Source organism: Hyperoodon ampullatus (assembly GCF_949752795.1).
Source record: "Hyperoodon ampullatus genome assembly, chromosome: 6".
NCBI lineage: Eukaryota > Metazoa > Chordata > Mammalia > Artiodactyla > Ziphiidae > Hyperoodon > Hyperoodon ampullatus.
The window spans coordinates 46368613-46394955 of NC_136919.1; the positions used below are offsets into that span (position 1 = coordinate 46368613).

General features: G+C 46.0%; 1 protein-coding gene across 1 annotated transcript; it reads left to right on the forward strand.

Annotated features, from left to right (window-relative positions):
• The first annotated feature begins 260 nt into the window (after positions 1–260).
• BAG1 (BAG cochaperone 1) lies at positions 261–17484 on the forward strand. The gene is made up of 7 exons (XM_079706999.1): positions 261–590; positions 1912–2040; positions 3564–3646; positions 5165–5278; positions 14819–14926; positions 15866–15928; positions 16451–17484. The coding sequence occupies exons 1-7, from the start codon at positions 554–556 to the stop codon at positions 16505–16507; spliced, it is 591 nt and encodes a 196-aa protein (XP_079563125.1). The 5' UTR covers positions 261–553; the 3' UTR covers positions 16508–17484.
• Positions 17485–26343: the final 8859 nt, after the last annotated feature.

Sequence of the window (26343 nt, forward strand, 5' to 3'; positions counted from 1 at the left end):
GGAGCCTGGCGGGAGCGGAGTGGAGCCTGGCGGGAGCGGAGTGGAGCCTGGCGGGAGCGGGGCTGCTCCGAGGGGCGGGGCCGGCAGGCCCGGGCGGAGCGTGGAAGTAGCCGGGCGGGGTCGCGGAGCGCCGCGCTCAGCCTCCACCGCTGGGTGGGCAACTAGCGCGGGTCTGGCGGAGCGCGGCGGCGCTCGGAGATCTCGAGGCGACTGGGAGTGGCTGGGCCCCCGGCGGCGCGCCCCTCGGCTGAGCCGGGAGCCGCGCCAGTCGGTGCTCCCAGCCGAGCGCAGTCCGCCTCCCTCCCAAAGATCAGCCGTCCGGAGTGTGACCAGAGGGCATGCCGGATCCACCAGGGGCGCCGCCGCCTGCGCTCGCAGGCCGCGGGTGAAGAAGAAAGCACTGCCTCTCTCGACCCGGAGCGAAGAGGTGACCCGGAGCGAAGAGGTGACCCGGAGCGAAGAGGTGACCCGGAGCGAAGAGGGGTCCCGGAGCGAAGAGGCGGTAGGAAGCGAAGAGGTGGCCCTGAGTGAAGAGGTGGTCCGGAGCGAGAAAATGGCGGCAGCCGGGCTCAGCGTAACCGTCACCCACAGTGAGCGCGGGCTGCGAAAGTCCGGCGGGGTCTGTGGGTTTGGCCACGTGCCCTCCTGAAGCGTGTGTCCTTGTGTTCGTCTGGCGTCCGGAAGCGTGGGATCTGGTTTATGCCCTTGGGGCCGGCTTTTGTACGGATCTTTTGTTCAGCACACCTTTCCATGTGGCTGGTGTGTTTTGTCTCAGGCCATTTGTTAGATCCTCGATGTCCGTGCTTCACATCGTGGTCCTGGTTGTATGTGTTAGTGTGTGCCTGCGTAGTTATTGTGGGTCTTTGTGCCTGGCACTTTTTAGCCATGTTGTGTATGACTGCTGTGTGTCTGGACACCTACGTGTGTGCGAGAGTCTGAACTCTTGTCTGCTTTCTGAGTGAGCCGTGGGTTCAAGCGTACACTCTGGGCACCCTTTGGGTCTGCCTACTTTTGGAGTTGACACAGAACTAGACAAAGTTCTGTGTCGAGTTCTCCAGAGAGCTGAGTCCATGAGGTTTCCTCAGGACCAATTAGGGGAGACCCCAGGGCCTCGGAATCTGGTGACCAGGATTCTAGATAATTCAGGTTTAAGTGACCTTGGGATGTCTCCTTTCTAGGCAGCTGGTTTCTACTTCACATAGAAGCAGAGTTGGTAACACCTGTCCCACTCACTGCATGTGGCTGTTGAGTAGGCTTAAGGCTTGGCATGATGCACCGGCACAGGCTACCTCCTTATTGTCCACATATCCAGAAAAGAGTTAGCACCTCTGCTCCAAAAAGGAATTTCTGCTGTTGGAGTTTATTCATTCATTTGTCTGTTTACTGGGCACCAACCATGTATGTGCCAAGGTGTCCCCAGTGGAAGAGACGTGGAGGAAAAACATTTCCTTGCCCAGTACAGCAAAGGAGACAAAAATAGTTCCTTGCCCAGTACAACACAGAGTAGAGGACAGTCAGGCCACAGGATACAGATGGCTTGTGAAGAAAAGCACAGACTTTGAAATCAGATAGATCTGAGGTCAAGTTCTAATTCTAGAGTTGGGTCTCATTAGGCAGGTCTTAATTGGACTGAACTCGTAGTTTGCTTATCTGTGAAATGGGGAATAATAGGTAGTACCTACTTCATGGGGTTGTTCTGAGAACTAAATAAGATCATGCATGAAATGAGCCTAGTCAGCTCCTTATGCATGTTAAGTGCTTAAAATGTTAGCTGATATCACTGATATTGTTAGTTACTATAATAAAGGAAACAAAAATCCTTGAGCAAGCCTTGAAGGCTGGGTAAATAAAGTGTCAGCCTATATTGGTTTGTGTGAAAGAGTTTTCTTCAACACTTTTCTCTCTCCCCAGGCAATGAGAAGCACGATCTTCAAGTTATCCCGCAAGAGGGCTGTAGTGAGCCAATTGTCCAAGACTTGGCCCAGGCTGTTGAAGAGGCCACAGGGGTCCCGCTGCCTTTTCAGAAACTCATATTTAAGGGTAGGTATTTCTCTTCCAGCTTTGAGCCCTCATTGCTAAAAGGCCTATTTAAAACTGCTTAACGGGCTTCCCTGGTGGCGCAGTGGTTGAGAGTCCGCCTGCCGATGCAGGGGACACGGGTTTGTGCCCCGGTCTGGGAAGATCCCACATGCCGCGGAGCGGCTGGGCCCGTGAGCCATGGCTGCTGAGCCTGCGCGTCCGGAGCCTGTGCTTCGCAACGGGAGAGGCCACAACAATGAGAGGCCCACATACCGCAAAAAAAAAAAAAAAAAAAAAAAACTGCTTAACTTTAACTAATAGTAACTCTCAGTTTCGAAACTAGGACAATTCTTATTTGCTTGTTAATTCATTCATCACTTCAACAAATATGTATTGAGGACCTACTATGCACTGGACACTTGCAAACATTTGAACAGGTATTAGAGTTGAAGTCACATGAAGGTGACAGAAATATTACCATTTTTGATGAAGCACATGGGCAGTCTTCCCTGGCCAAGTTAGATACTCTTCCCATTGTGTGTTCAGATGGCACTCCCTACCACTTTTGCATAACTTGTACTGAAATTCCTATTAAATAATTGTCTTCATAGTCATCGAACATCTGATTTCTCTAATACAATAACAAACTCCACGAGGGCAGAGATACTGCTATGTGTCCAATGCTCGGCATAGTGCTGGCACAGAGAAGGTATTGAACAAACTTACCAGGGCCTGGATGTGGCAGGCCCAGTGGATGATGCTGATTTCTGCCAGGACACACCCACTGCCATCCCCATTCTCTGGTCTTCCCATTCCCATGGGAACCCATTATTCTGGTATCTGATGAGGCTAAATTTATCCCATTTGGTGCCAGTCGTAAAAAATTTAGTGATGGGAAGCATTTATATTCGTACTTCATAGTGCAGCTCCTTGTCTTTTCTTTTTAAAAACGTTTCATTTTAGAATTATAAAGGCAATAGAAATCCATGTTTCAAAATAGAGGAAAGCACAAAAAAGAAAATGTTCTCCTGGATAAAACCCCTAATAACAATTCAATATATTTCCGTCCAGCCTCTTTTTGTTTGTTTGTCCTGGCATCCCAAAGTGTGGGTTCTCATTTGTGGCTTTTTTTTTTAGTTGACAAAACTAGGATCATTTCTAGTGATCTTCTTATAACACTGGGTCATCAACATGTATTATGGCATTGAAGTTTCCTGAAAAAATGAGCTTTGATGCCTACAAAGTCTTCTGTTGTACTGATGTATAGTTAATCAGTCCCCTATTCCTGAATTTTTGGCTCTTTCCAGTTTCTCTCTATTATGAATAATAGTTATTGTATAACAGTTACTGTGCAGGCACATGTCCAGTTATGTGTTAGGGTAAATATCTAAAGTGAAGTTACTGGGTCAAGAAACCTTCTAAAAAGCTTATACCAATTCATCCTCTTCTCATTAGTGAACACACTACTTCCTGTACCCTTGCTGAAATCTATTTTCACTGTTGTACAGTTGTTGCAACCTGACATTACTTTCTTCTTTGTTCAGGAAAATCTCTGAAGGAAATGAAGATGCCATTGTCAGCACTTGGAATACAAAATGGTTGCCGGGTCATGTTAATTGGGAAAAAGGTAAATTGCTTTTTCTACCAGAATACCTCAGAATCAAATGACGAAGGTCTTTTATTCATGTTTCTGTTTAGAAGGCCAAATCGGGGAGCCAGGGTTGGCACTGGCGAAGTAGTGCTCTCTAAACAAATGTAGTCTCTTTGTTCCCTGGAGTCACCAGTTCTCACACCCTCCAGCTCCTGTTGGTTAGGGCTTTCACTCTGGGAATTAGGAGTGGTTATGCTGCCTCAGTAATGTGGCTTTTGTGTTGGTGGTGGAATCAGTCTGGTTAAAATAGTGCCTGAGGCAGTCCCTACTCACTTGGAGGGGGATTTGCAAGAGAGCGTTTGGTTAGAATAAACCTGTAGATTTTAAAAATAAGTACTCTGCAAACTTCAGGAGCCTCTCTTCCTTTAACCATTCTTTTTACTAAAATCTCACATAAGGATAAACCCTCTTTGGCTGGAAAGAAAGGTTTGGACTAAAGAGGTGACGGAGAAAAAGCCAGTTGGTGAGAAAAGTAGGCCCTGGGGTGATGAGAGAGGGCCATGGCCAGCCCTGCATTGTGACACAGTGGAATTGTTGGTCCTGTGAAGTTCCCTTACTTCGAGTGAGGTGGCTGATTCAGAGTGGAGAGAGGGCAGAGATTAGCAAAGTGGAGGCAAGGAAAGTCTACTCCAGACTTGGAACTGCCAGGAGACTGGCACTCAGGATTTGGCCACAGAGAAGAATGTGAACAATTTGGGGTAGTGTAAAAGCAGGAAGCTGCTGGCTACCAATTAAGGTGAGAGAAGGGGAAATAATCTAGAGATTTCTTGCTCAAGGGTCAGGGAGAATGGTGATGGGCAATAAGCGGAACCCAAGGGTTGAATTCAAAGAAGCTTTAGGACCCTCAGTTGGAGCTGTCCTGGAGTATGTGGAGCCAAGTCCAATTCAAGTCTCTTCTACCTGTTTTGGGCTGTGTAACCTTAAGTTACTTTACAGTAACCTCAATTTCATCATCTGAAACAATACCTCCTTCACTGGATTGTGATAAGGCTTAAACAATAATACAGGTAAAGTGCTTAGGATGATACCTGGCATACAGGGGATGCTCAGTAAAAGTATTCATCATCATCATCATATTGAATGAGAGAGCTCAGGAATTCCATTTAAAGGAAGGGTAGAATTCCACCTGTCTCACCGTTCTGGACTCCTCACAGGCATTCACTGTAATTTGTTAACACTCCAGGCTTCAGTCCGGAATCTGTTGGTAATCAGCCCCAGGCTGAGGTTGAATCTGGCACGTGGATCGGCTTTGTTCTCTGAACCCAAGCCGTCAGGGCTGTCTTGCCAGAATGTGTACCTGATACCTTCTGTCTATCTAGTCTAGAGTCTTTGTAGATAGAAAACCTTCATGTATAACCCTCCAGCTTGCCTTCTAAGAAGCAACAGAGTTAAGACGATTTTTTCTAGGTCAGTGGTTTAACCCACTTGTGGTCAGATTTTTTTTTTCCTGACCAAAAAAAATTATTGACTTCATTTTATTCTTAAACATTTTAGAACAGTCCAGAGGAGGAAGCTGAAATAAAGAAGTTGAAAGATTTGGAGAAGTCTGTGGAGAAGTTAGCTGACCAACTGAAAGAGTTGAGTAAAGAGCTTACTGGAATCCAGCAGGTAACTCTCTCCGTGGACTTCGTTGTTCTGTCTTCTATGAGAATTCTCTGGAGATACAATTGTCTGGTTACGAGGGCAGACTTTGTTGTCAGACTCCCTGGGTTCAGACCCTGGCTCTACCCTTTCTGTTACTGTGGGCAAGTTTGCCTTTGTCTCAGGTTCCTCATCTGTAAAAAGGGAGTAATGATGGTACCTCCCTCTTAGGGCTGTAGTGGGGATTAAATTACATAATTTGAGCCTGACATATACTAAGTGCTTTATAAGTGTTATCAACACTGTTATTTCCAAACCCCAGCCAGCATCTGTTTGAGCTCCTAGGAGAACACCTGCTATGCTAGGATCATGTATTGTCTAAAATAGAATAAGTAGCTTCTCTCAGTCTAGTCAGCTATAATGTATTTGGCAAGGCAGAGAACATTGTGTTGATTCATAGAAGGTCCAAGTTGACCATAATCTTGGCGTGGGCATAGGGGTCATCTATTCAGTTCCTTATAGTATTAGGGGTGGAGTACTGAAACCAAATAAGGATGAGGAACAGCCCCAAACCACATACTTCTTTTTGATCCCTTCATTTTATAACATTTATAGATGTATGTTTGTGTTTTAATTACAAAAGTAATACATGCTGATTGTACATAGCATTTAAGAAAGCATATGGGCACTAATATGAAAAATAATAATTACCTATAAGACCCCCAACTCAAAGATAATCATTACTAAAAACTGGAATCTATTTTTTCATCTTAAAAAAAATTGCTATAATGTTAGGTACACTTTGTTTGTAAATTGTTCCTTTATTGGTTTGAAAAATTGAACATTTTCCCATGTCATTAAAAATGATCATATGTAACCAAATCATTTTGTTGTATACCTGAAACTAACACAGTATTGTAAATCAGCTATACCTAAATAAAGAAAAAAAGTTTTGACTGAAAAAAAAATGGTCATACTTTTCAAAACTTGCATAGTATTTATTTCATCATATGAATGGATCATGGTTTACCTAACCAATTCTCTATTATTCATCACCTAATGTTATTTTACCATTATGTATAATGCTTCCTCTTTTTTTTTAACATCTTTATTGGAGTATAATTGCTTTACAGTGGTGTGTTAGTTTCTGCTTTATAACAAAGTGAATAAGCTATACATATACATATGTCCCCATATCTCCTCCCTCCTCTGTCTCCCTCCCACCTTCCCTATCCCACCCCTCTAGGTGGTCACAAAGCACCGAGCTGATCTCCCTGTGCTATGCAACTGCTTCCCACTAGCTAGCTATTTTACATTTGGTAATATATATAAGTCCATGCCACTCTCCCACTTCGTCCCAGCTTACCCTTCCCTCTTCCCATGTCCTCAAGTCCATTCTCTACATCTGCATCTTTATTCCTGTCCTGCCGCTAGGTTCTTCAGAGCCATCTTTTTTTTTTTTTTTTTAGATTCCAAATATATATATGTTTGAGCATATGGTATTTCTTTTTCTCTTTCTGACTTACTTCACTCTGTATGACAGTCTCTAGGTCCATCCAACTCACTACAAATAACTCAATTTCGTTACTTTTTATGGCTGAGTAATATTCCATTGTATATATGTGCCACATCTTTATCCATTCATCTGTTGATGGACACTTAGGTTGCTTCCATGTCCTGCCTATTGTAAATAGAGCTGCAGTAAATATTGTGGTACATGACTTTTTGAATTATGGTTTTCTCAGGGTATATGCTCAGTAGTGGGATTCTTGGCTTGTAAGGTAGTTCTATTTTTAGTTTTTTAAGGAACCTCCATACTGTTCTCCATAGTGGCTGTATCAATTTACATTCCCACCAACAGTGCAAGAGGGTTCCCTTTCTCCACACCCTCTCCAGCATTTATTGTTTACAGATTTTTTGATGATGGCCATTCTGACTGGTGTGAGGTGATACCTCATTGTAGTTTTGATTTGCATTTCTGTAATGATTAGTGATGTTGAGCATCCTTTCATGTGTTTGTTGGCAATCTGTATATCTTCTTTGGAGAAATGTCTATTTAGGTCTTCTGCCCATTTTTGGATTGGGTTGTTTGTTTTTTTTTTGATATTGAGCTGCATGAGCTGCTTGTAAATTTTGGAGATCAATCCTTTGTCAGTTGCTTCATTTGCAAATATTTTCTCCCATTCTGAGGGTTGTCTTTTCGTCTTGTTTATGGTTTCCTTTGCTGTGCAAAAGCTTTTAAGTTTCATTAGGTCCCATTTGTTTATTTTTGTTTTTATTTCCATTTCCCTAGGAGGTGGGTCAAAAAGGATCTTGCTGTGATTTATATCATAGAGTGTTCTGCCTATGTTTTCCTCTAAGAGTTTTATAGTGTCTGGCCTTACATTTAGGTCTTTAATCCATTTTGAGTTTATTTTTGTGTATGGTATTAGGGAGTGTTCTAATTTCATTCTTTTACATGTACCTGTCCAGTTTTCCCAGCACCACTTATCAAAGAGGCTGTCTTTTCTCCATTGTATATTCTTGCCTCCTTTATCAAAGATAAGGTAACCATATGTGCATGGGTTTATCTCTGGGCTTTCTATCCTGTTCCATTGATCTGTATTTCTGTTTTTGTGCCAGTACCATACTATCTTGGTTACTGTAGCTTTGTAGTATAGTCTGAAGTCCGGGAGCCTGATTCCTCCAGCTCCGTTTTTCTTTCTCAAGATTGCTTTGGCTATTCGGGGTCTTTTGTGTTTCCATACAAATTGTGAAACTTTTTGTTCTAGTTCTGTGAAAAGTGCCGTTAGTAGTTTGATAGGGATTGCATTGAATCTGTAGATTGCTTTGGGTAGTAGAGTCATTTTCACAATGTTGATTCTTCCAATCCAAGAACATGGTCTATCTCTCCATCTGTTTGTATCATCTCTAATTTATTTCATCAGTGTCTTATAGTTTTCTGCATACAGGTCTTTTGTCTCCTTAGGTACGTTTATTCTTAGGTATTTTGTTCTTTTTGGTGCACTGGTAAATGGGCATGTTTCCTTAATTTCTCTTTCAGATTTTTCATCATTAGTGTATAGGAATGCAAGAGATTTCTGTGCATTAATTTTGTATCCTGCTACTTTACCAAATTCATTGATTAGCTCTAGTAGTTTGCTGGTAGCATCTTTAGGATTCTCTATGTACGGTATCATGTCATCTGCAAACAGTGATAGCTTTACTTCTTCCTTTCTGATTTGGATTCCTTTTATTTCTTTTTCTTCTCTGATTGCTGTGGCTAAAACTTCCAAAACTATGTTGAATAAAGGTGGTGAGAGTGGACAGCCTTGTCTTGTTCCAGATCTTAGTGGAAATGGTTTCAGTTTTTCACCATTGAGAATGATGTTGGTTGTGGGTTTGTCATATATGGCCTTTATTATGTTGAGATAAGTTCCCTCTATGCCTACTTTCTGGAGGGTTTTTATCATAAATGGGTGTTAAATTTTGTCAAAAGCTTTTTCTTCATCTATTGAGATGATCATATGGTTTTTATTCTTCAATTTGTTAATATGGTATATCACATTAATTGATTTGTGTATATTGAAGAATCTTTGCATTCCTGGGATAAACCCCACTTGATCATGGTGCATGATCCTTTTAATGTGTTATTGGATTTTGTTTGCTAGTATTTTGTTGAGGATTTTTGCATCTGTGTTCATCAGTGATATTGGCCTGTAGTTTTCTTTCTTTGTGACATCTTTGTCTTGTTTTGGTATCAGGGTGATGGGGGCCTCGTAGAATGAGTTTGGGAGTGTTCCTCCCTCTGCTATATTTTGGAAGAGTTTGAGAAGGATAGGTGTTAGCTTTTCTCTAAATGTTTGATAGAATTCGCCTGTGAAGCCACCTGGTCCTGGACTTTTGTTTGTTGGAAGATTTTTAATCACAGTCTCAATTTCAGTGCTTGTGAATGGCCTGTTTATATTTTCTGTTTCTTCCTGGTTCAGTCTCAGAAGGTTGTGCTTTTCTAAGAATTTGTCCATTTCTTCCAGGTTGTCCGTTTTATTGGCATAGAGTTGCTTGTAGTAATCTCTCATGATCCTCTGTATTTCTGCAGTGTCAGTTGTTACTTCTCCCTTTTCATTTCTAATTCTATTGATTTGAGTCTTCTCCCTTTTGTTCTTGTTGAGTCCAGCTAATGGTTTATCAATTTTGTTTATCTTCTCAAAGAACCAGCTTTTAGTTTTATTGATCTTTGCTATTGTTTCCTTCATTTCTTTTTCATTTGTTTCTGATCTGATCTTTATGATTTCTTTCCTTCTGCTAACTTTGGGAGTTTCTTTGTTCTTCTTTCTCTAATTGCTTTAGGTGTAAGGTTAGGTTGTTTATTTGAGATGCTTGTTTTTTCTTGAGGTAGGATTGTATTGCTGTAAACCTCCCTCTTAGAACTGCTTTTGCTGCATTCCATAGGTTTTGGGTCATCGTGTTTTCCTTGTCATTTGTTTCTAGGTATTTTTTGATTTCCTCTTTGATTTCTTCAGTGATCTCTTGGTTATTAAGTAGTGTATTGTTTAGCCTCCATGTGTTTGTACTTTTTACAGATTTTTTTTCCTGTAATTGTTATCTAATCTCATAGCGTTGTGGTTGGAAAAGACACTTGATACGATTTCAATTTTCTTAAATTTACCAAGGCTTGATTTGTGACCCAAGATATGATCTATCCTGGAGAATGTTCCACGAGCACTTGAGAAGAAAGTGTATTCTTTTGTTTTTGGATGGAATGTCCTATAAATATCAATTAAGTCCATCTTGTTTAATGTATCATTTAAAGCTTGTGTTTCCTTATTTGTTTTCTGTTTGGATGATCTGTCCATTTGTGTAAGTGTGGTGTTAAAGTCCCCTACTGTGATTGTGTTGCTGTCAATTTCCCCTTTTATGGCTGTTAGCATTTGCCTTTTGTATTGAGGTGCTCCTATGTTGGGTGCATAAATATTTACAATTGTTATATCTTCTTCTTGGATTGATCCCTTGATCATTATGTATTGTCCTTCTTTGTCTCTTGTAATAGTGTTTATTTTAACATCTGTTTTATCTGATATGAGAGTTGCTACTCCAGCTTTCTTTTGATTTTCTTTTGCGTGGAATATCTTTTTCTGTCCCCTCACTTTCAGTCTGTATGTGTCCCTAGGTCTGAAGTGGGTCTCTTGTAGACGGCATATATATGGGTCTTGTTTTTGTATCCATTCAGCCAGTCTGTGTCTTTTGGTTGGAGCATTTAATCCATTTACATTTAAGGTAATTATCGATATGTTTGTTCCTATTACCATTTTCTTAATTGTTCTGGGTTTGTTATTGTAGGTCTTTTCCTTCTTTTGTGTTTCCTGCCTAGAGAAGTTCCTTTAGCATTTGTTGTAAACCTGGTTTTGTGGTGCTGAACTCTCTCAGCTTTTGCTTGTCTGTAAAGGTTTTAATTTCTCCGTCGAATCTGAATGAGATCCTTGCTGGGTAGAGTAATCTTGGTTGTAGGTTTTTCCCTTTCATCACTTTAAATATGTCCTGCCACTCCCTTCTGGTTTGCAGAGTTTCTGCTGAAAGATCAGCTGTTAACCTTATGGGGATTCCCTTGTATGTTATTTGTTGTTTTTCCGTGCTTTTAATAGTTTTTCTTTGTGTTTAATTTTTGATAGTTTGATTAATGTGTGTCTTGGCATGTTTCTCCTTGGGTTTATCCTGTATGGGACTCTCTGCGCTTCCTGGACTTGACTATTTCCTTTCCCATATTAGGCAAGTTTTCAACTATAATCTCTTCAAATATTTTTTCAGTCCCTTTCTTTTTCTCTTCTTCTTCTGGGACCCCTATAATTTGAATGTTGGTGAGTTTTTTTTTTTAATTAATTTTTTTTTTATTTTTGGCTGTGTTCTGTGTTTGTTGCTGTGCGCGGGCTTTCTCTAGTTGCTGCGAGCGGGGGCTACTCTTCGTTGTGGTGTGTAGGCTTCTCATGGCAGTGGCTTCTCTTGCTGCAGAGCACTGGCTCTAGGCTCACGGGTTTCAGTAGTTGTGGCACACAGGCTCAGCAGTTGTGGCTTGTGGGCTCTAGAGCACAGGCTCAGTAGTTGTGGCACACAGGCATAGTTGCTCCATGGCATGTGGGATCTTCCCCGATCAGGGCTCAAACCCATGACCCCTGCACTGGCAGGTGGATTCTTAACCACTGCACCACCAGGGAAGCCCTGTTGGTGCATTTAATATTGTCCCAGAGGTCTCTAAGCCTGTCCTCAATTCTTTTCATTCTTTTTTCTTTATTCTGCTGTGAGGTAGTTATTTCCACTATTTTATCTTCCAGGTCACTTATCCGTTCTTCTGCCTCAGTTATTCTGCTATTGATTCCTTCTAGAGAATTTTAAATTTCATTTATCGTGTTGTTCATCATTGTTTGTTTGCTGTTTAGTTCTTCTAGTCCTTGTGAAACGTTTCTTGTATTTTCTCCATCCTATTTCCAAGATTTTGGATCATCTTTACTATCATTATTCTGAATTCTTTTTCAGGTAGACTGCCTATTTCCTCTTCATTTGTTTGGTCTGGTGGGTTTTTACCTTGCTCCTTTATCTGCTGTGTGTTTCTTTGTCTTCTCATTTTGCTTAACTTACTGTGTTTGGGGTCTCCTTTTCACAGGCTGCAGGTTCATAGTTCCCGCTGTTTTTGGTGTCTGCCCCCAGTGGCTAAGGTTGGTTCAGTGGGTTGTATGGGCTTCCTGGTGGAGGGGACTAGTGCCTGTGTTCTGGTGGATGAGGCTGGATCTTGTCTTTCTGGTGGGCAAGACCATGTCCAGTGGTCTGTTTTGGGGTGTCTGTGACCTTATTATGATTTTATGCAGACTCTCTGCTAATGGATAGGGTTGTGTTCCTGTCTTACTAGTTGTTTGGCATAGGGTGTTCTGTTGTATCTTGCTGTATCTTGTATCTTGCTGGTCGTTGAGTGGAGTTGGTCTTAGTGTTGAGATGGAGATCTCTGGGAGTGCTTTCACCATTTGATATTACATAGAGCCGGGAGGTCTCTGGTGCACCAGTGTCCTGAAATTGGCTCTCCCATCTCAGAGGCACAGGCCTGACACCCGACAGGAGCACCAAGACCCTGTCAGTCACATGGCTCAGAAGAAAAGGGAGAAGAAAGAAAGAAAGAAAGAGAGAGAGAGAGAGAGAGGGAGGGAGGGAAGGGGGGAGGGAGGGGGGAGGGAGGGAGGGAAGGAAGGAAGGAAAGGAAGGAAGGAAGAAAGAAAGAAAGGAAGAAAGAGAAAAGGAAAGAAGAAGGAAGGAAGGAAATAAAAAAAGGTATTAAATTAAAAATAAAAAATTTAAAAGTAGTAAAAAAAAGAGAAGAAAGAAAGAATGAAAGAAAGAAAGAAGAGAGCAACCAAACCAAAAAACAAATCCACCAGTGATAACAAGTGCTAAAAACTATACTTTAAAAAAAAAAAAAAAGACAGAACCCTAGGACAGATGGTAAAAGCAAAGCTATACAGACAAAATCACACACAGAAGCATACACATACACACTCACAAAAAGAGAAAAAGGAACAGTATATATGTACCTATGTATTAAAAAAAAAAAGGAGGAAGAGAGCAACCAAATCAATAAACAAATCTACCAATGATAATAAACTCTAAATACTAAACTAAGATAAACATAAAACCAGAAACAAATTAGATGCAGACAGGTCCCACCGCTCCTGAGGCTTCTGGGAGAGATTTCCCTTTCTCTTCTTTGTTCGCACAGCTCCTGGGGTTCAGCTTTGGATTTGGCCCCGCCTCTGCGTGTAGGTCGCCTGAGGGCGTCTGTTCTTCGCTCAGACAGGATGGGGTTAAAGGAGCTGCTGACTCGGGGGCTCTGGCTCACTCAGGCCGCGGGGAGGGAGGGGTACGGATGCGGGGCGAGCCTGCGGCGGCAGAGGCCGGTGTGACATTGCACCAGCCTGATGCGCGCCGTGCGTTCTCCCGGGGAAGTCCCTGGATCACGGGACCCTGGCAGTGGCAGGCTGCACAGCCTCCCGGAAGGGGAGGTGTGGATAGTGACCTGTGCTTGCACACAGGCTTCTTGGTGGCGGCAGCAGCAGTCTTAGTGTCTCATGCCCGTCTCTGGGGTCCGCGCTGATAGTCGGGGCTCGCGCCCGTCTCTGGAGCTCGTTTACGCGGTGCTCTGAATCCCCTTTCCTCACGCACCCCGAAACAATGGTCTCCTGACTCTTAGGCATGTCCAGACTTTTCCCGGACTCTCTCCCGGCTAGCTGTGGCACACTAGCGCCCTTCAGGCTGTGTTCATGCAGCCAACCCCAGTCCTCTCCCTGGGATCTGACCTCCGAAGCCCGAGCCTCAGCTCCCAGCCCCCGCCCGCCCCGGGTGAGCAGACAAGCCTCTCGGACTGGTGAGTGCAGGTCGCACCGATCCTCTGTGCAGGAATCTCTCCGCTTTGCCCTCTGCACCCCTGTTGCTGCGCTCTTCGCGCTCTCCTCCGTGGCTCCGAAGCTTCCCCTCCCCACCATCCCCCATCTCCGCCAGTGAAGGGGCTTCCTAGTGTGTGGAAACCTTTCCTCCTTCACAGCTCCCTCCCACTGGTGCAGGTCCTGTCCCTATTCTTTTGTCTCTGTTTTTTCTTTTTTTCTTTTGCCCTACCCAGGTACGTGGGGGAGTTTCTTGCCTTTTGGGAAGTCTGAGGTCTTCTGCCAGCGTTCAGGAGGTGTTCTGTAGGAGTTGTTCCACGTGTAGATGTATTTCTGATGTATTTGTGATCTCCACGTCTTACTCCTCCGCCATCTTGAAGCCATAATGCTTCTTTGAACGTCCTCGGACATAAATCTTTTTTGACCGTTCCCGATTTTTTTGGTAGAATAAATTCTTTGAGTTGGAATTGCCAGCTAATATATACTACATATTATCAAATCTGCATCTGTAGCCTATGGCTTTGATCCTCAGAGATCCCTGCTGTCCACCTGTTGTCACCAGCTAACTGGTCATTAGGCCAAGCACTGTGAATAAACAGAGAGACAATTTAATAAAAATAATGTAAGTGCTGCCATTTGTTAGCATTCATACATCTGTGTCAGGAATTCTATTAAAGTTCTACATATATTTCTCTTTATCCTCATGGTAACCCTCTGGGGTGTGGGTATCATGATCTCCATTTTAAAAATGAGAACACCAAGGCACAGATAGGTTAAGGAACTTGCTCAAGGTCACAAGCCAGTACAGTGCAGTCAGAATTGAAGCCCAGGCCTATCAAACTCTAAACCCTGTGCTCTTAATGTCTGCTTCTCATGTGCAGGTATACACTGGTGACCGGGGGCTTCACCAGAGCCAGGCCTCCGCAGGCATTTGTGACCCCAGTGGACCATGTAAGATAGACCATGTAATGGCCTGCAGCCTACTACAGTGCTTGGGGTGGCCCAGGGCCGGCTCTTCTGTTTTTCCTAAGAGGTGAAGTTGCGGGCCTGAGGTCTGGCCCAGCCTGTTGGGGAATGTGGACTCAGGGTGTGGCTGCTTCATCAGTGCCTTGGCTTGGAGTTTTCCATCAGCCTCAAGGAACCCTTGCAATAATGCATCATTCCTCCACAGGGTTTTCTGGCCAAGGATTTTCAAGCTGAAGCTCTCTGCACACTCAACAGGAGAGTAAAAGCCACAATCGAGAAGTTTACGAAGATCTTGGAAGAGATTGACGCACTAGTAAGTAAATGTTCAGCTGAGAAGAACTAGTTTCCTTTGACTGTTTTTCAGTCAGTTTCACTCCTTCAGTATTGCACTCACTGCCTGAGGGTATTGAGCACCTATCGTGTACCAGACACTGCTAGGTCTTTGGTGAATACACAGAAAGGTAAGATGGTTCCTGATTTCTCCTGTCTCACCAACATAGGGCTTTTGTCGTATTATTTATGTATTTACGTATATTTATTTATTTTGGCCACGGCATGCAGGATCTTAGTTCCCCGATCAGGGATTGAACCCATGCCCCTGCATTGGGAGCGCAGAGTCTCAACCACTGGACTGCCAGGGAAGTCCCTGTCATTTTTATTTATGTATGCCAGTAGCATCTAATCCTCAGGAAGCTGGGACCCAAATGGTCCATGATCTCATGGTTAGAGAAACACAGGGCTTAACTTTCCTAACACACATGTGTCTGACATTTCACTGAGCTCATTATCTGTACAGAATTCAGTCAGACCCAGCTCCTGTGAGGCTGTTGGGAATCATCGATGCCACGCTCCCTCTTAGAGATGACACAGTAATGATATCTCTAGCCTAAACTACTCTGCTTGGGATTCTTGGGGAGGCGTGGTAAAGAAGAAGCAGAAAAGCACTGTGCTTTTCCTGCCACACTGAGCTTATGGTCCAGCCAGGACACAGTATCTATGCACAGGAAACAGTGAGAGGACAAAGTGCATGTTATAGATCTATCGCCCCGACACCAAGAACAAAGGGAGCTTGTATGGGGTGAGAGCCATGGGAAGGGCCATGTAGGGTACAGATCCAGGGAAGTGATTCCTGAAAATGCATGTCATTCACATTAGTGACCTGTGGCCTGTTCGGTATACTGTAGGTATTTCTGACGTGTTCTTATGTCATTTTCACTGAGGATTATTTATACATCAACTTATTCTTCCGTAGGTTCTGCCAGAAAATGTCAAAGACAGTCGAATGAAAAGGAAGGGTTTGGTGAAAAAGATTCAGGTGAGTTGTGTGGTAGGGCATCACAAAGTGTAATGTGTTGGTGCATGTATCTGTTCAAAGTAGGGTAGAGTACAAGTGTGGTGTGGCCTCTCTTTGGTTGTTGTATCTCAGCATGAACCCAGAACTTAAGAGAAGAGCTCCTTTCATGTCCCTGATTTAAATTTGGATTTAAACTAATTGGGAAGGAAGATGGCCGGAGAGCAGATAGGGCTGACATGTTATACTGATCCGATGGACAGGACCCCCTGAAATCATGCAGTTGCAGTGGCCTGGCTTCCTGTCCTCAGCACCCTTTGGGAGTTGTTGGCATAGATCACTGTCAGAAGCCCTGGCCCTGTGCTTCCTCTACCTCCCCTCCTTCCTCTGGAGCCCAGGCCATCTCCATCCCTGCACACCTGTTTCAGCCTGAGTCAGTCGCCCAGGGGTTCCCCAGAGCGGCTGGGCAAAGAGCTTTCTGTGGGTGGGGCTGGCAGGGGTGCCTGGCCCTGAGTGGGCCCTTACTGCTCTGCTTTTACCTTGTAGGCGTTCCTAGCTGTGTGTGATACAGTGGAGCAGAGCATCTGCCAGGAGACAGAGTGACTGCAGTCCCCAAGCTTGGCCTTGGCTGACTGAGGTGCGGCGGAGAAGGCTATGCTGCCTTGAAGAACAGCTCCACCAGCTCTGCACTCTCTGGAACAGAAGTTACGTGCTTTCCCCGGGGCTGCTGGGGACAACTGGCTGATTGCCAGTTTTCCTTCTCTTATACCTGCTCTCAGTGAACAAGTGTTGTTTGTGCAATCTTAGCGCACCTGTCAGTTTCTCGTTCCGTCTGTGAATATCTGTGCTGTCCAGCAGCCCACCTTGTCTGGAGAGGGCCTCCTCTGCCCAAGTCTTCCCAGCTTTTTTGACCTTTGGATGCTTTCTTTGGGCTGGTGAGAGCTCTCAGTTGTCCTGGGGTAGTTCTGGGTTTATCAGCTATCCTGTCTTCAGATACATGAGGCCTTTTTGCCCTTATGATCCCATAGTCCCATCTGTGTAAACCAGAATCACCAGGAGGCTACATCTGGTCAGGAATGTTAGGAATGGCTCAGAACAGGTGTTTGGCACACAGGTAGTCCAAGTATCTCTCATTGTGACCTAATTCTGGAAGAGCTGGCTGGGTTGTGGGTTCATAGACCCTGTCTTCACCCCCCAGTGACCCTGACCAGTCACAGGCCGTGAGGTCTCAGGGGGCCGCTCCTGGACTGGGGCCTGTGGTTGATCCATGGGCTTCCTTGTCCCCAAGCAAATCTCTAGGAGGTTACAGCCCAGAGTTGACTAAGCCTCTGCTCAAAACCGGGTCACAACCATGGCTTAGGAGGGGCAGAGAAGAGAGACAGAGTGAATAATAAAGCAGGCAGGTAGTGAGGGCCACCATAAACTTCTCAGGAGTTCCTTCAAAGGCATTTCTGTTAACCGTAGCCTTCTGAGATCTACATGTCCTTCGAGTTCCTTCGAGGCTGTTTTTGTCTGTTTTGTGGCCTTTTTCCCCTTCATTGTTATTAAAAAAATAAAACAGTTTATATATACGTCAGCAAGCAGAAGAGTGTTTAGACTTTTTTTCCCTTTTGTTAGATGAAGTATGGGAAGCAAAAGCCTTCTGAGGTTCTAGTCTAGTTATGTTATAAAGTTGAGAGTGGCCCTGTGTGCTGGAACGCTTAAACAGGTCAGCTGCCATCACCCCATTTTTTCTCACAGTGCCCAGGAGACAGGCTTCCAACAGGCCACTCTGAAGCCAACCTTCTTTGGCAGAGAGGGAGTCTGTGAAGTCCCAGGCATTTAGGGCTGCGTGGGTGGGACTAGGCCAAGGTGGTGGTTGGGGGTGGACAAGTGGACAAGGCTCGGGGCCCGGTCCGCCCACCCCCAGCTTTAATCAGAGCAGTCCAGTATTTGTCTGTTTCTAGGTAGTAGCTGTGTGGCCTTGGGCCACAGCACATTCCTGTGTGCTAGATACCACTCTAAGTTCTTGAGGTGCATTGGTCATTTAATCCTCACACAGTCTAGGAGGTAGACAGATACTATCCCTGTTTCATAGATGAGCTCAGGTAATTTGCTCAAGATCACAGAGTAAGTGACAAAGCCAGGACACAAACTGGGCAGCTTGAGTCCGAGCCCAAGTCCTTAATTTCTGCCGGTTTGCCTCCCAACTGACATGGAGTTGCTCACACCCTCTCATTTTCTCTTTTCCTTCTATTTATCTCCCATGTTGGCCTCCGTAGCTCCCCTCTGGCCCTCTCCAGTTCATTCTCCACAGAGCAGCTGAGTGATCATGAAGTACACAAATTACTCTGTCAGTTCCCTGCTTAAAAACCTTAAAAACCTCAGAGGTCAAGGTCCGTACCCTGCTCCCTTCTCATCTCAGGCCACTCTCCTGTTTGTTCTCTGCTGTCAGCCACTCTGGTCTAGTTCAGGCCCTCAGGTGCTCTGTGCCCTGTCCCGCCCTGGGGTCTTCGCACACACTGTTCCTCTGCTTGGACAGCTCCACGCCATCCTTCCCCTTCCCCTACCCCTGTCCTAGGTGACTCCTGTTCATGCTTCAGAACGTAAATGTCTTTTCATGGAGAAACCTCACCTACTACTGTCAGAGAACATCAAGCCCGCAGGTGATATCCTCTCACAGTTTGTCATGACTTTTTACGATAAACTTGGTAATAATAATCATGGTCTATGATGATTTATTTGTGGAATTATTTGATTAATATTTGCCTTTATGCTAGACTGTGAGTTCCTTGGGTTAAGGAGCTTCTTTGTCTTGTTAACAGTGTATTTCAAGCAGATTGTCTGGTTTATATTAGATGCTCAGTAAATATTTGGAGAATGAATGAATGTTGACTGCACACGTTAATAGTGAAATTTCCACTGCTGCACTCACCCACTGAAGCTCTGTCAGCACTGGGATTTACAGCATCCGCTAGCCATTGTCTTATTTAAGGGTGGGCTGCCCAGCAGATGTGCAGGGTAGTAACACGGCCCGCTCACATAGATCTGCACATCTATAGGGCATCTCTACCTATGAACAGGGAAAGAGTATGCTTCAGTTTCCCACTTGCCCATAACATGATCAGTCGTGCCACAGGGGAACGACTGGGGCTCTGTGATCCCACAAACATCCTTCAGCCTTACAGAGTTGGAAGAATTCTCCCACACATTTTCTGTTCAGTCAATTATTTCTGCTTATCCTTCAAGGCACAGCTTAAAGTTTATCCCCTCTGAGAAGCCCTTCTTCATCTGGTAGTCAGGACTCTTAGTTGAAAACACCACAAACCTATTCCCGAGAGATTGTTGAAATAGAAAATTTGTTGATAGGATGTTATCTCATGTAACTTTGGGAAGTTCAAGGGCAGTTGGACTTCAGGAACATAAATGCTGCCTGAAATTTCTCTCTGTATCTCATTGCATGTCACTACCAGAGAGGAACTGCCTCTGTTTCCTTCTTTCTTTTTTTTTTTTTTTTAACATCTTTATTGGAGTATAATTGCTTTACAATGGTGTGTGTTTCCTTATTTCTGATTTGAAAAATCTGGAGAATAATTTTCTGGCCAATCAGCAGTGGTCATGGCAGCAGGGTCACATGCCATAGACAGGCCTTTGGGGCCCACACTTACCTTTCAGGGTCGTTCCCAGAGACAGGGCCACAGTTTCCACATCTGTAAAGTAGGGAATTAGGTCTTTCTTTCTGTGTGGTGTTCTGGCACATTGCTCAGGCTTAACCTTTGTGAGTCGTCATCATGTGAGTGGAAGCCTGGGAGGGGAGGGTCACTGAGGAGAAGCTGGGCTGAGCTCTGCCACTTGGGTCTAAGAGGGGCTTCCCACTTAGGGCAGAGACTTAGATGTCACCAATATCCACTCTTCCTACACTAAGTGAACTACTAATTTGCAGCTTAGTATGTGGCCAACCAGATAAAATAATATTTCCCAGTCTTTTTGCACTAGCATGGCAAAGAGACTACATTTTAGCCAATGGGTTGTGTATACATCTTAGGGAAGCATCGTCAGATGCAGTAGAGCGCCCTTTCCCCCTCTCTGTGGGCTGAGTGTAGACATGATGGTTGGAATTGAAGCGGCTATTTGGACATTGGGGTGGAAACTGATAAGGATAGCAGAGTATAATATAAAAGTAACATGAAGTTAGCGTACTAATAGGTCTGTGTGTGAGAGAAATTAACTTCTATCTGTTTAAGCCACTGTTATTTCGGCTTTTTGGTCTCTCACAGCCAGACTTAATCCTATACCAACCCTATGCAGGTGGGAAACAAGTTTCTATTGTCAATAGCCATAGAAGGGCCTTACAGGTGACCTCTCAGTTCCTGCTACCTGCAGACCTATCAGCAACAATTCCTGCCCAGGTGAGCTGTGTGTGTCCAATGTCAACATATTTAACAACCAGTCAGAATGGATGTTGACTAAAAGAGCAGAGCAGGGTCTGGACATGATCCTGCTATGGTGGCCAGGGTGCAGGGGGACACTCAAGGGTTTGGGGCAGTACCTGTTGTCAACAATTACAGACCTGGTTCAGTATTGTAATAAACAGTCAGATGTATGATGAATACCACCTGAATATCAGCCATGATAGTGTCGACATGTGTGGGGGTCTGTGTGTGTGTGTGTGTGTGAGATTTGGGGTGCTGGTACAGCCCAGGGAGAAAACTGTGAGGGGTGTGGGACCCTCCCAAAGGCTGTTCGAGGCTGGGCCTTGCAGTGGCAGAGGGTACAGATTTCACTTAGGTTCTTGACCTCAGTGACAGACCAGGCTGGGGCACACAGGAGTACTGCATAGAGCCCTGGGGACAGGGACTGACTCTCAGAGTCCTGACCCCCTCGAGAAGGCAGAAGATACCTGGGACCTCTAGGGGAACATGTGACAGGGTTGAGGAGCACCAGAGTGATGGAGAGGACATCAGATTCAGAATAGGGAGGACTGCAAAATTCCCCCCTATGCCAGCCTCCTCCCCAGGATCCCCAAAGACACTGACCTGCTTGGCCAGGTTGTGCTGAATCTTTTATTTCATGTCACATCCTCTCCATGCCCACCAAGGTTCTCCAGCCTGAAGCTTCATGGCTCAAGGGGCTCCTGTGGGGTTAGCATTTGCCATCGTTCACGATCTGGATGTCCTGTCTTTTTTCTAGGATCATAGCAGACAAGGATGAGGCCACCTCCTCAGGAACCGTAATGTACCCTCAGGAACCCTGGCCCAGTCCAGACCCCCTGCTGAGCTCTGCCCACCCACCCAGTATACAGTGCGGGGGAGGTCCCAGGGCTCCCTGGGCATATCCTTCTACAGCTTTTCCCTCTGTACACCCTCCCCCGGGGCGGTTTCAGCTTCCTGGGCTTTCAACCACCTCTGCATGCTGTTGGCCGCAAATCTGTCTGGCCTGGACCTCTGTCCTAGACTCCAGGCCTGTTCATGTGATTGTCCATTGTACATCGCCGCTGCGATGTCCCAGAGGCTCCACTGTCCACGAACATCATCGCCCCACAAGCCTGCCACACACACCCTGCCCCCCGCCACATGGTACCACCAGCCACCCAAGCCTACAAGTTAGAAACCAGCATGTTGCTCTTGCTTCCTTCCTGCCTGTCAACCCCTCACATCCAGTCTCACAGCTTGTCGATTCTACGCCCAATGTAACCATGAGTCTTTAATTATCATGATCGTTTTCCAAGTTAGGACAGTGTCCATCTGTCTAGAGTATTGCAGCTTCCAAAGACTTTCTTCTCTTCTGTGTTCTCACTTAGCTCTGGCCGGCTCAAGGTCTGATGAATGAAGAAATGAGACCAAGTAGGAGATCCGATGTACCAAGGTCATGTTCTGGCCTTGCTCGCTCTAGACTCATTTCTTGCCTTTCCCCCATTCTCCTTTAAATGAGAATGTACTCCAGCATACCCACCTTCTTATATTTCCTCAAATATAAACTTTCTTTCCCTTCTAGATCTTTACAAACTCATTTCTCTACTTGGAATTACCTTCCCTTGTTTCTTCTTTTTCCTACCTAATTTCTACTTATCCCTCAGGGCTGAGCTGAGGTGTCACCTCCCCTGGGAAGTCTTCCCTGCCTTGTCCTTGCCTGGTACCCACAGTACCCTGTGCGCCCCCATCTGGGCCTTTAGCATTCTGTGCTGCCGTTGGCTGACCTTCAGCTTGGCTTCCCCCTTAGACTGACTGTTCGCCCCAGGAGCCGGTAATGCTGTCTAGCTTATTATGCCCTGTTGTATCCCCAGTGTCCAGCACACAGTAGGTGTTCAATAAATAATTGTTGGCTGGAGGAATAAATGAACAAATAAGGTCACCTAGTCAGTCGGGGGCAGAACAAGGAAAAGAGCCCAGAGTTTCTACCTGAACCCCGAACCCCCAACCAGTGGGCTTTCTGCTTGGAACCATGTGCCTTCTTTTGATTTATACTTGCACTCACTATGTTATGGGCAAACGTTGGAGGACTCTTCCCAGGCCAAGTGTGAGTGAAGGAAGAAGCAGGTCAAGTCCTGCTCCTTTCAGACTCATATGCACCACAGATGGGGCCCACCCAAGCCAACCCAGGGGAAGGTGGGGGGGTGGATTTACATGCGAGCCAAGCAGAGCTTGCATTCACTGTCATACATGACCCCGTCAGTGCCACAGACTGGGTCATATATCTAGGGGCAGACTGGAGATTCTGCCATGTGCTCACAGATGGGCTGTGGAAGAGAGGAAGAGGGAGGCGCTCAGGGATTCGGAGGCAGAGAGGAGGGACGTGGGGGCTCTGCTTGCAGCCAGGCGGGGATCTCCACAGAGGAGCCAGATTCAAGAAGGCCCCAGTGTGGATCCAAAGAGCATGAAACCAACCACTCAGGGCCCTTTGGCACGTTTGCTTATGTGTGTGTACACGACCGTGGACCATGGGTGTGTACATAAGTGTGTACCTATATCTGCTGAGCCCAAGTATGCGGGCATCCAGGTGAGTGCCTGTCTTTATGGGCTCACACACTCCTCACGGGGTCTAATAGAACCCTGCTGCTGGTCCTATTGAGGACCCCGGGAGACGGAACCACCCATCATTCCTAGGAGGCCCCGCCTCCCTGGGGGCTCCTGAACTCACCCTGGCCCGCATGACCTATCAGGCCCCTAGTATGAGAAGGCTGGAGAAGTAGGACTTAATTGAAGCTCAGCCTGAAAGGGTTTCAAGCCAGCCCTGAGGTCAGGGTGAGGACTAGGGTTGGGGTCTGGGGTAGGGATAGGGTGAGGGGGGCGGTGCCCTGCAGCAGTGAAGGCCCCAGGCCCGAGAGGCCTGAACTCTGCACTGATTAGCCATGAATCTTTAGCGAAGTGGGTGGGCCTGCTCAGCCTGGAAGGGCTCACCTGGGGAGCATGCAGGCTCGGGAGGCCACCCTGGTCACTGCGGAGGCATTGAAGGTGTATGATCAGGAGTGTAAAGAAGAAGAAGCCTGGTTTCCCAGCATGGATGAGAGGGCTCCCCTCTGCAGAAGGAAGGCCGGGTCATCAGCCCTGAGTCCAGAACTGCAAGCAGCTGCCTTACCATTCTTGAGAAAATGAACTTTGCTGCCGACACTGGCACTTCTGAAAGGCAAAGAAGCAAGAATTAGGTGATACTGGCTCTAGGCCCCAGGTCCAGGGGCCTGAGGACAGCTTCTTTGGGGCATCTGTCCAGCCACCACCCAATCTGGAATTCCTCAAGGAAAGGTTGTGAGTCACCAGACAGGCGCTCCCAGAAAGCTCATGTGACCTTGTATTATAAGAACTGAGACAGAAAGTCTAGAATTAGGGAGATGAAAGTCCAGCCTGTTAGTTATTAGTCAGATCCCATTGGGATTGTTATGTTCCATACAATGGCAATGAAAATAATTCAGTTACTGTGTACCAGGCCTTGACAACACGTGATCTTGACTGCTATTCACAGCTTTCTCAAGCCTGTGTAACAGGCAGGAGAGGAAGCAGTGGTCTGCGACCCCCAGAGGCACTCATTTCCTCAGCTGCCAGGAGTATTGGCTGCTCATGGCAGAGTCCTTTCCTGGGAATTACCCTCAGAGAATGGAGTTGGCTTGCCCAAGGTTGCATTCCCTACCCAGAAACAGCCCGCATCCAACGTCAGGGTGATGTGGGTACAACGGTCTGAACTCCTCCTCTCTACTCAGAATGATGCTAATGGGCCATCCCAGCCCTACTACATCACAGTCAACATCCCTCATAGGTGTTACCCCGTGAGCACTCCCCAGAGTCTGCTTCCCGGGGAACTTGACCAACTTATGAAAGAGACTCACAGGTAAAGCAACACAGTTTGTTAAGGGCAGAGCTTGGATTTGCACATGGATCTGTCACTCCACACATGCAGTCATGCCCCATGGCCCCTCGAGGTCTGGACGAACTTCTTACAGGACACAAGCAAATTGCGATGTGACTGGCGAGCGTGACAGGTGGATGAGGGAACGGGAGCTGTGTTTAAGACCACAGGTGTCAGGAAAGGTATCCACGTAAATTGAAGAAGGGCAGGCTGCTTCCTGAAGTCTCTGAAGGGCTGTCATGGGGCCGTGGGAGAGATGAGCTCTTCTCAGCCTCACAGGGCACAGCTCATCTGCGTGAGGAGGCTGCAGAGAAGCAGGTGTGGGTTCCAGAATTTTCTCTCAGTGGGAGCTATGCCTTAATGAAGGAGGCTGTCTCCAGAAGTGGAGAGCTCTCTATCCCTAGAGGTGGGCAAGGCGCTGTGGTTTTAGCTTTTCCTGGAGATGATATGACAAGAGATTTCCAAGGCAGAGAGGAAGAAGGGAACCAAAACTGACCTCTGATGCACTGTTGAAGTGTCAACATGCAAATCTAGCTTTGTCACCACACTGCTCAAAACCCTTCCATGTCATAATCACCCAAACTGGATATTATCCAAATGTCCATCAACAGGCGAATGGATAAACTGTGATACACACATACAGTGCAATACAACTCAACAATAAAAACAAGCCAATAGGGCTTCCCTGGTGGTGCAGTGGTTAAGAATCAGCCTGCCAGTGCAGGGGACACGGGTTCGAGCCCTGGTCCAGGAAGATCCCACATGCCGCGGAGCATCTAAGCCCGTGCGCCACAACTACTGAGCCTGTGCTCTAGAGCCTGCGAGCCACAACTACTGAAGCCCGCATGCCTAGAGCCCGTGCTCCACAACAAGAGAAGCCACCACAGCGAGAAGCCTGTGCACCACAACAGAGTAGCCCCTGCTCGCTGCAACTAGAGAAAGCCTGCGTGCAGCAACAAAGACCCAACTAAGCCAAATATAAATAAATAAATAAATAAATAAATAAATAAATTCATTTAAAAAAACCCAACAATCCAATAACTGATAACATGCAACACCATGGCTGAATCTCAAAAACACGCCTAAGAAGCCAGACACAAAAGAATCCACACTGTATGGTTTCATCTGTGTGACATTCTAGAGCAGGCAAACTAATGTATGGTGGAAAAAAGAGCTGTGGTTACCTCTGGGGCAGGGGTGGGGTAGGGGCAGGGATTGACTGTCATGAGGGAAATTTCTGGAGTGATGGAACTCTTCTGTATCTTGGTCAGGGTCTGGATTACACAGGTATATGCCTCATCAAAACTCATTGAATAGGGCTTCCCTGGTGGCGCAGTGGTTGAGAGTCCACCTGCCGATGCAGGGGACACGGGTTCATGCCCCGGTCCGGGAAGATCCCACATGCTGCGGAGTGGCTGGGCCCGTGAGCCATGGCTGCTGAGCCTGCGCGTCCGGAGCCTGTGCTCCACAACGGGAGAGACCACAACAGTGAGAGGCCCGCGTACCGCAAAAAAACCCAAAAAAACCCCAAAACATTGAATAGGATTCATTGAGTGATAAGACTTGTGCCTTTCATGGTGCATAATTGTTAACGGGGGGGAAAAAGCATTAAAAAAAATATAAAGCCCTTCCAAGGTTCCCTATCGTGACCACTAAGCCTCTTCATGTTACGATTAGGGCACCGCATGAGCTGATCCCAAACTTCCCCTGGGCTCACTTCCTCGTACACCTCCCCATGCCCCTACGCCCCCGCCATTCCTCTCTGCTCACTCTTCTGGAACAAGCTCTGTGTTGGCTTGTGCTGGTCCCTCTGCCTGAAATGTCCTTTTGCTCCTTCTCCTCCTATTGATTCAGACCCTCCTTTCAAGACACAGACCACCTCCCAGTGAAGTATTCCCTGATATCCCCCAGGGCTTCCTGAGCAGGCCTGGACTTAGGCTTCTGTTTTAGTCCGTTTGGGCTGCTATAACAAAAATAGCATAAACTGGGTGGCTTATCAACAACAAACATTTATTACTCATAGTTTTGGAGACTGGAAGTCTAAGGTCATGGTGCCGGCAAACTTGGTGTCTGGCAAGAACCCTCTTCCTGGTTAGTAGTCGGTGCCTTCTCACTGTGTCCTC